This window comes from Fukomys damarensis, unplaced genomic scaffold (assembly GCF_012274545.1).
Source record: "Fukomys damarensis isolate Sample0158 unplaced genomic scaffold, DMR_v1.0_HiC HiC_scaffold_19, whole genome shotgun sequence".
NCBI lineage: Eukaryota > Metazoa > Chordata > Mammalia > Rodentia > Bathyergidae > Fukomys > Fukomys damarensis.
In genome coordinates, this window is record NW_022900931.1 from 64343901 (window position 1) to 64353253 (window position 9353).

General features: G+C 60.0%; 1 protein-coding gene across 2 annotated transcripts; it reads left to right on the forward strand.

Moving 5' to 3' along the window:
• The first annotated feature begins 6 nt into the window (after positions 1-6).
• Positions 7-7798, forward strand: Cyth2 (cytohesin 2). 2 transcript variants are annotated; one of them, XM_010640793.3, is made up of 12 exons: positions 7-288; positions 574-721; positions 830-896; positions 1833-1951; positions 2435-2515; positions 2993-3105; positions 3319-3467; positions 3808-3919; positions 5725-5801; positions 5957-6028; positions 6123-6277; positions 6359-7798. In XM_010640793.3, the coding sequence occupies exons 1-12, from the start codon at positions 252-254 to the stop codon at positions 6444-6446; spliced, it is 1218 nt and encodes a 405-aa protein (XP_010639095.1). In that variant the 5' UTR covers positions 7-251; the 3' UTR covers positions 6447-7798. The 2 variants fall into 2 exon arrangements, with proteins under 2 accessions (XP_010639095.1, XP_010639096.1); XM_010640794.3 differs by having other exon boundaries at positions 7-721; positions 3808-3920; positions 5723-5801; positions 6359-7797.
• The last annotated feature ends 1555 nt before the right edge of the window (positions 7799-9353 follow it).

Sequence of the window (9353 nt, forward strand, 5' to 3'; positions counted from 1 at the left end):
GAAGAGCCCAACGCCTGCGGGGCGGGGTGGGGGTCCCGGGGCGTTGAGGGGCCGGGGAGAGACCTCGGAAGGTCCGGGGACCCCGCTAAGGCGGGCGCAGCGCTTTCGATGCTCGTCCCCCTTCCGCAACTCTTACAAGCTGACAGCAGACGCCCCTGCCTTCGTCACTTTTCACGGACCCAGGAGTCCCGGCGCCCGGGCTGCCCGTACTCACCGCCCAAGAGCCCAGGCCAAGAGCTACCTCACCGGTTATGGAGTCAGGAAGTCAAGGCCTCAGTCCCCTTCCAAGTAATGGATCCAGAAGTTTAGACCTAAGCTCTGTTTTCCCCCCTTAGACTCAAGAGCTCAGGTTCCCCCTTGTCCTTTCCCTCAAACTCAAAAGCCCGCCCCAGGTCCCCTCCTCCCGCAGGACTCCTGGCCCAGCCCTTCCTCTGTTGGAATCCTGACTTCCAGCCCGTTTTTCCATCAGATATGGGAGGCCGCGTTCTCTACCCCAGCCGCATCCTCTCCAAGATTGCAGTCATCTCGGCTCCTAGATCGAAGAACTGATTTCTAAATTCTGATCCCCCTCAGAGCCCCCAGACCTGACCCCAGAGGAACGGATGGAGCTGGAGAACATCCGCCGGCGGAAGCAGGAGCTGCTGGTGGAGATCCAGCGCCTCCGAGAGGAGCTCAGCGAAGCCATGAGTGAGGTGGAGGGTCTGGAGGCCAATGAGGGCAGGTGAGGGCTGGGGCGGAGAACTTGGGGGCGGGGGTGTGGCAAGAGCCCAGCATGTCCAAGCATTGACCTTTGACGCCCTCAAGCCCACCTTGCTCTCTGCCCCTGCAGCAAGACTTTGCAGCGGAACCGGAAGATGGCAATGGGCAGGAAGAAATTCAACATGGACCCCAAGAAGGTACACGGGGCCGCAGGACTGGGATCAGGCAGACAGGAGGTGTTGTTCTGGCACCTTGAAGTTCCCAAGTGTGACAGGTACAGGTGTCCTCTAGGCAGACAGACTGGGTCCCGACCCCTGGCCGCCTGTTTGTTTTAGGAACACTCCCCAAGCGTTGCAGCCTCCGGACTCTTGCTTGTGTTCTTGCCCCGCCTGAGGGGTCCTCTGCCCCTGTTCTGGATGCTCTCCAGGTCCCAAGAGGAGCTCCAGTGTGGTAGGGGTTATGGCCAAAACGACATGCGCAAGGAGTGTAGGCCATCGCGCCTGAGGGCCGAGGTTCCAGGGCAGGGGCAGGAGCTAGAAGAGCCAGGAGGGCTCCCTTGAGGAGGAGGAGGCTTTCAGGTTTGAAGGGTGGGCATTTGCTCACCAGGTGCAGGAAAGACATCTCTATAGAGTGTTGTTCAGACTGATGTAAAACTTACTCTGCGGCTCAGGCTGGCCTCGCACTCGATGTGAACCTCTTATCTCAGCCTCCCAAGTGCTGGGATTACAGATCTTCGCCACCATACCTGGCAGAGGAAATACATTTGTTCCTTTATTTCACACCCATTGGCTGAAGCCTACCCAAGGCCTGACTCTGTGCTAGGTGATACTGGGGACCTTAAGAATCTCACCACCCCTCACGGAGACCCTGGACATAGGAACCGCAGTTCTGAGGCTTGTAGCTGTGATGGCCAGCTCAGCCTGGGGCTTCATGTTCACAGCCTTTGACAGAGTGCAGCACCGATGGCATCTCTCTTTATTCATGCCTGTAGCAGTTACAGTTTGTTCAGTCATTCAACAAACAAACTGAACCCCTGATGAGGCTGGGGTGGGTTTGGTGTTGAGGTTCGTGGATTGTCCAGGGAGCAGGGACTTTCTGGCCTTCGGTACTGAGACCTGGCCCCCACCCACCAGGGCATCCAGTTCTTGGTGGATAACGAGCTGCTGCAGAACACACCCGAGGAGATCGCCCGTTTCCTGTACAAGGGCGAGGGTCTGAACAAGACCGCCATCGGGGACTACCTGGGGGAGAGGTGAGACACCTGCCTGCACCCTGCAGCCGGAGAATGGGGATGCCCTGCCCGCGTGTGACAGGGCAGTGACAGGGTGGACTGACGGGCTGGGAGAGCTGGACAGCACTGTGGGTGTGGGATCTCGCTGCTGAGGAGGTCTGGGGACTTAGGTCTGTGGCAGTGGTGAACACCTGCAAGTGCTGTCACGGCTTGGGGACTGGGCCCCATGGACATCTAGGAGTCGGGGGCTTGGGCCTGACAGTGGGGACCCGAGGGGTATGGACATCGGGGGGCGGGGCACGATAGCACATGGGGAGCGTGGGAGTGTCTGAGACGGGTGGCCGCGTGGCTGGCGCCTTTCTCTCACTGTTCACACGCTCCTGGCGAGAGCCAGCTGTCAGCGTTCACCCCAGGGCCAGGCCTGTCACGGGCTCGGGTGGGGCTTTCACCCTCTGCAGAGGGGAGCCCCCGACTCCCCGTGTGACTTTGCCCCTCTCTTCCCAGGGAAGAACTGAACCTGGCAGTGCTCCATGCTTTTGTGGATCTGCACGAGTTCACCGACCTCAATTTGGTGCAGGCCCTCAGGTGAGAGGGATGGGTCAGAAGGGCAGGAATGGATGCTTGGGCAGGAGTGATGGTCCCTGCCTACTCTGAACAAATAGGTGCGAGCAAAAGTAGAAACAAACCTAAGGAGCTGACTGACGGTTGTAACACAAGCCACAAGCAGGGTCTTCTTCAGGCAGGGAATCAAGGTGCCTAAGTGGAATCAGAAAGTTAGCTTCCTGTGTCTCACACTGGTGCTGGCCATCGTGTTGGTAGTGCCCTGTGGACAACCCCCTATGGCAGCGGAAGCCCCGAGCAACCACTAGACCTCTTTAGCAAACCTAGAGATCCACCGGAAGTCCCCTGGCTGATACTCATTTATCAGGCTGAGTCACAAGTCCACACCTCAAGTAGCTGAGGACAGAAGGTTGGGTGTCTCAATGGCCACTTCCTAGCGGAGAGACAAGAGTGAGGAGGAGCTTCTGGCCCCAATACCACACCTGTCTCTCCTCAAACCAGGCAGTTTCTGTGGAGCTTTCGCCTCCCTGGAGAGGCCCAGAAAATTGACCGGATGATGGAGGCCTTTGCTCAGCGATACTGCCTGTGCAACCCTGGGGTTTTCCAGTCCACAGGTGGGGCCCAACTCCTGGGTCCTGGGTGCAAGAGGCTGGGCCCAGACCCCTGGGTCTGAGGGAGGAGGCTGGGCCCGGACCCCGGGTCTGAGGGAGGAGGCTGGGCCCGGACCCCCAGGTCTGAGGGAGGAGGCTGAGCCCGGACCCTGAGTCTGAAGGAGGAGGCCTGTGGCCCATACATCTGGGCTGTCACCCCCATCCTGTTCTGTGCAGACACGTGCTACGTGCTGTCCTTTGCTGTGATCATGCTGAACACCAGCCTTCACAATCCCAACGTCAGGGACAAGCCTGGTCTGGAGCGTTTTGTGGCCATGAACCGGGGTATCAACGAGGGCGGGGACCTGCCTGAGGAGCTGCTCAGGGTCAGCCCACGTTCCTGCCCCTTCCCTGCCCCTGGGCTCCCCAGTACCTGCTGTCCTGCCTCCTCCCGCAAAGGCCTGCCCTGCCCGGCAGCACCCATGTTTTCTGTCTCCCTCTCTGTGCCCTGCCCTCAGTCTGCCTTGTTTCTCCAGCTCTGCCGGGTCCCAATCTGTCCCATTCTCTGTCCGAGCCCGTGTCACGTTCCCTCTCTTCCCTGTACTCCTTCCACTCCACTCCCTCTGTCCCCTTAGCCCCTGCCTGCCCCCCACCGTAGTCTCGCTGCCCCGAGTGCCCTGGGAGCGTCCAGGGCCTGGGATCACTGACCCAGCCTTCACCCCTCAGAACCTCTACGATAGCATCCGGAACGAGCCCTTCAAGATCCCTGAGGACGATGGGAACGATCTGACCCACACCTTCTTCAACCCGGACCGGGAGGGCTGGCTCCTTAAGCTGGGTACATCCCCTCCTGACCCCTCTGGCTGCCTCTGTGGGGGACGCCAGTGAGCCCAGCTCAGACCTCGGCTTCCGCACATACCCACTGTGCAACCTGAGGCGAGGGATTCGACCTCTCTGAACCTCAGATTCCACATCCAAAAATGGAACTGGGCAAGGGCAGGCCTGAGTGCTGGCTCTGGCCCAGGGCATGAACTCTGCCCCCGAGGAAGCCACAGACAGCATAGTCCACCTCTGGACGACTGTCCCCTTGGTGCACTCCCCTGCAGTTAACGGGAACCCGGCCCAAGGAGATGGCACCCAGGGGACCTGTTACCCAGGCCCAAATGCTCCCGGGCCCAGGCAGCCGGCTCTGCAGGGCTCTGTTGTCCCATCTGCTGGCCACATCATCAGGCCAGCAGCATAGTGACTGCTCCCATTTCTTGCCACCCCCGGAATGTCACAGGCTGAAGACAAGGACAGCTGTCTGGAGTCCCTCGGGGGACTCCCCGCCTGGCTGGCTGGGCTGCTGGCTGGGTGGGAGTAGCTTGGCCGGGTGGAGATGAGTCGAGTCCCCAGCCGGAAGTGGGTGCTGGTCCCCTTGTGACCCAAAAGATTCTGGTCAGCCAGCATGGGTCACAGGAGGTGGTAGTCACCATGAGGCGCCGAGTCTCCAGCTCCAGCTGCATGTGACAGTCACCTGGGCCTTCTGAGGACCCCGGGAGCCAAGCCACATCCCTGCAGACTGTAGCTCAGTGCAAGGCCCCGGCCTACACAGACCCCGCATCCTGCTTGCCAGCGAGAGTGCTGTCCTGCTTCAAAGCTTCAGAGAGAGGCAGGGAGGTGGTGTCACCGTGAGCCGGTGCCCCAGGGCTGTCCCTGTCAGCGGGAAGTCCCCGATTTCCCAGCAGTGGAAACAGGCCCAGCCTCCGACCCACAACCCCAGGACGGGTGTCTGACCAAAGTGCATGGTTCCCTTTGTGGCCCTTAGAAACGGTGACTTTCCTTGGTACCCTGAAAGGCAGCTTGTGATGTCCCTACTCCTGATGAGGGCCAGTAGATGTCACTCTGTCCTTTCCTTTCCCTGTGGGAAAGCAGAAGCAGGTCACCTTGCTGCGGGACGGGGTGGGCCCAGATGGGTCCCAGGCTGGAGTCCAGGCAGGCCGAGTGCCCTAAGGTCACACAGCCGCTCTGTGCCACAGCTGAGAACTGACATGAACCCCAAAGGTGGGGACATGCTCCCCGTGGCCACAGGAGCCTCCTGGCTAAGACGTGCTGGGGGGCTGGAGCTGAACCCAGAGGTGGGGGGTGCTCATGGCCTCCATGGGGCTGAAGTCCCTTGGCTTCCCTGGGAGGGAGAGGCTGTGGCCGTGCCCGCCCCGTGTGTATATAACTGTTTTTCTTCCTCTCTCCCTCCCTCCCTCTCTGCGTGGCTGTGTCTCTTGTCTGTCTGTCCTGCCTCTGCGCATTCTCCCTCGCCCACCCTGTCTCTGCTGCCACGGCTCTGGGGGCTCCCATCTTCCACCTCCCCTCTCCTGCACCTGGTCCTGCTGCTTTCTCGCTGTCTGCCCCAGGAGGTAGGTGCCCGCCGGCCTCGCCCCGCCCCGCCCTGAGCTGCACATGGGCACGGGAGGGCTCCTCCTGGTCCTGGGTGACAGAAGGGCCTCAGAAGCGCTGGGGGTGGGCTCCTTCCCGATCCCAAACTTGTCTGTCCCCGCTTGCTGTCTCTTCCCACCCCGCTGCCTTTCCTGCTGTGCCCGCCTCCCTCCCCCCAGAGCTCCAGGCCCCCTGTTGAGCCCAGGCCCCCTCCCACCCCTTCCCTTTCAGGGGGCCGGGTGAAGACGTGGAAGAGGCGCTGGTTCATCCTCACTGACAACTGCCTCTACTACTTTGAGTACACAACGGTGAGAGGCGGGCTGGAGCCCCAGGTCCAAGGGAGGAGGGGCTGTGCGGGACCACTGGGTCCGCAGGAGGAGGCTGGGCCTGGATTCCGGGTCTGGGGAGCAGGGGCTGAGGTAACGACGGAGAGGTTTAAATTCTGCCCACCGTGCTTCTGTAGGACAAGGAGCCCCGAGGAATCATTCCCCTGGAAAACCTGAGCATCCGAGAAGTGGATGACCCCCGGAAACCAGTAAGGCTCTCAGTACCGCTTCAGGCCCGCATGGGGCCCTAATCTGGCTCCGCTACTGGCTCATAACCCGCTGTCTCTCTGCCGTGTCTCCCAGAACTGCTTTGAGCTTTACATCCCCAACAACAAGGGGCAGCTCATCAAAGCCTGCAAAACGGAAGCAGACGGACGGGTGGTGGAGGGGAACCACATGGTGTACCGGATCTCGGCCCCCACGCAGGAGGAGAAGGACGAGTGGATCAAGTCCATTCAGTGAGCCCAGGCCCCTCCATCCCGTGGGTCTGGGGAGGAGGCTGGGCCCGGACTCCTCCATCGGTGATCTCTCCTCTGTAGGGCCGCTGTGAGCGTGGACCCCTTCTATGAGATGCTGGCTGCGAGGAAGAAGAGGATTTCTGTCAAGAAGAAGCAGGAGCAGCCCTGACCCCTGCCCCACTCTTATTTATTATGGAGCTGCCCCGCCCAGGTGGCCGGACCCCTGGGCCAAGGGGGCTGTGGATCCTGGTCCTCCATTTGGAAAATTCACCACCTCCCTCCAGCTCCTCCGTATTTGTAATTAACAAGCTGTTGGTAATCTTATTCATTATTTAACCACTCAAGCCTGCGGGCCCCTTTGTTTCTTGGGATGAGCAGAGCTGAGGTGCTCAGCTTTTAGAATTTGGAGTGTCGAGCTGGGCCAGTCGCAGCTGCTGGGCAGCGCGTAGGGCTCCAGAGCAGGTGCTGTCAGAGGGCTTTAGTAGGCGGGAGTCAGTGTGCAGAGCCGGTCGATCCAGACACCGCGGTCAGAAGGCAGGTTCCGGGGAGCCAGTGTCGCTCTCCGTGCACCCTGACAGCTGACCAGCCCCGCCTTCCTGGCCTGTGGTCTGAGGGTGGCGAGTTGAGGTAGGGTGAGATCCTTGCCAGTAAATGGGAGGAAGAGTCCAGAGGACGGGAGGAGGGGGGTCTTGGGGAACAGTCCTGGTCAGTGGGTTGCTCTGGGTGGTGTCCCTGGAGGGGACACAGCAGACACAGGGTGCCTTGTGTGCGGGAAGGGACAGCATTAGGGCCAGTGCCTTGGAGCTAGGCTTCACCACTGAACTTTGAGCCTCCTGGGGGGGTCACGCCAAGGGGCTGCCTTTCCAGTGTTACTTGTGCTACGTTGGGAGCCGCAGAGCCACCAATGGCTGAGTTCGGTGGAGTGGGCGGGCAGCTTCCCGGGCCTTAGCCCGGATGCTGGTGTCAGCTCCTCAGTAGCGTGACGACTGCTGCCCTTGTAAAAGGGGTACCGCAGCCCGCGAGACAATGGACTGCAGCTCCCAGCAGGCTGCGCGGGTAGCCCCCTAGGCAGAGCCGCCAGGGTGAGCGCTGGGGGCTGCGTGGCCGTGGCTGGCGATGACTGGACCCATGTCAAATGCTTTCAAAGAGGAGCTTCCAGCTGAGTGGAGTTCTACCAACTGCCGTGTTCCGGAGGGAGTTCTGGGGGTGGAAGTCGGTTGTTCTGTTTGCCAAATTAAGCTGCAGATGCCTATGGAACAGTGGAGCCAGACTGCAGTCACCTCGGTTGCCCTTTAGTTCTTCCTTGACTCACCTCCCAGGACTGAGAAGTCTGAATCCCAGCTCCCTCACCTGGACCTCAACCCCAACCCTCCTTTTACAGGCTGAATTGTCTTCAGATTCCTATGTTGAACCTCACCAGCCCTAGCTCAGAATACAATCCACCCCACCGGAGACAGGGTCTCACTATGTAGCCCAGGCTGGTCTCGAACTCACAGCCATCCTCCTGCCTCAGCCTCCTAAGTACTGGGATTACAGGCGTGCACCACCACGCCCGGCTTCAGAATACCATCTTAATTTGGAAATGGGTTATGGCAAATATAATTACTTGACATGAAGTCATTGGCGTGGGTACTGATCCAGTGTGACTGCTGTCCTTAGAAGACGGACAAAATCGGACAGACACGGGAGAGTGGCACACAGAGAGAAGGCAGGTGTGGGATGGAGCCCAGGACCAAGGGCTGGCAGCAGCATAGTGCCAGGAACAGGGTAGGAAAGGCATGGAGCAGACTGCCTCACACTGCCCCACCCCGGGCCAGCACACCCGAGATCGTACTAAGGGCCGCCCCTGAGTACACGGGCAGTGGCTATGGCTGCACAGGCAAAACCCCTCTCTCTCGCTTTCCCAGTTGCTGGAGACTCCTGTGACCATAATGTCCACACCACCTTAATTCCTAAACTTAGTCTCAGGTCCACTCCTTGTCTCTTCCTCTGCCATCCAGCGCGCTCCTAAATGTGCCAGTGAATCTGGTCCCAGGTGACAGGACGGCCAGGCTCAAAAGATGCATAGGTGGCCAGTACAGGGAGAGACAGGTGCAGGCAGAAACAAGGGGACAGAAGCCCGGGGCAGGAAGAGGCAGAGAGGGAGAGAGACAACCCAGATGGACGGAAGAAAGCACCACAGTAGGTGGAGGCCAAAACAGCAGAGTGGCTCAGAAGCATGGGGAGAACAAGGAATCTGCACAGAAGTGAGGCCAGGCTGAGGTCAAGAGATGAGGATGTCAGGGAGGCAGGAGTCACATGGAAAAGCAGGTAAACTGAGGCAGTACCAGCACGAGCAGGGATGACAACACTGGCCTTCAAGGATAGGCGATGGCAGACCAAGAAAGTGTCCAACGTGGGCATCAGCAGATCACTTTTGATCCTCATCCCTACCACCTGCCCCTGTCCTAGACAGCTTGTGGCCACCTCTGGAAACGTGGCTCCCACCACAGCTGCCACCTGGCCCACCCTGCCGCTCCTCAGGGCCGCCTGTTCAGTTGAGGCTACTACTGAACTTTTGGGAGTCTTGTCTTTTTTTTGAGACAGGGTCTTGCTATGGAGCCCAGGCGGGCCTCGAACTCTTGGCGATCCTCCCGCCTCAGCCTCCCGGGTGCTGGGAGATGTTGGGAGTTTTGAACTCTGGACCCCGACCAGGGACCAGGAAAGGCTCTCCCACCACGCCAGAGGAGCATCGGGGACAGTATCTTCACCTGCACCCACTGAAACACACACAGATGCCACGTTCCTCCAAAAAGTTGTTTTTGTCTTTTTTAAATAATGTGAAAATGCCACGCGAAGGTTGAACCAGAGGCCCCTCCAGGGGCCAGGCTGAGGAGGGCAAGGGAGACGGAGATGGGGTCCAGGTCCCCGAAGCCTGCGGCCCCTGCACGGGGTGGGAGCGGGTGAGGAGGGGCCTCCACTGTGCCCCGGGCTCCAGGCCCAAAGAGTTCAGTTCAATTCCAAGAAAGGCGACTCCAGGGAGGGCGAGGGGCTTCTTGCCTCATTTGGCACCAAGGGGGTCCGGGGGGTCGGGGAG

Excerpts from the sequence above, each read along its gene's own strand:
- Cyth2 (XM_010640793.3), top strand. The coding sequence starts at position 252 with ATGGAGTCAGGAAGTCAAGGCCTCAGTCCCCTTCCAA. Across the intron at positions 897-1,832 it reads TCAACATGGACCCCAAGAAG|GGCATCCAGTTCTTGGTGGA; the intron begins GTACACGGGGCC and ends CCCACCCACCAG. Across the intron at positions 1,952-2,434 it reads GGGGACTACCTGGGGGAGAG|GGAAGAACTGAACCTGGCAG; the intron begins GTGAGACACCTG and ends CTCTCTTCCCAG.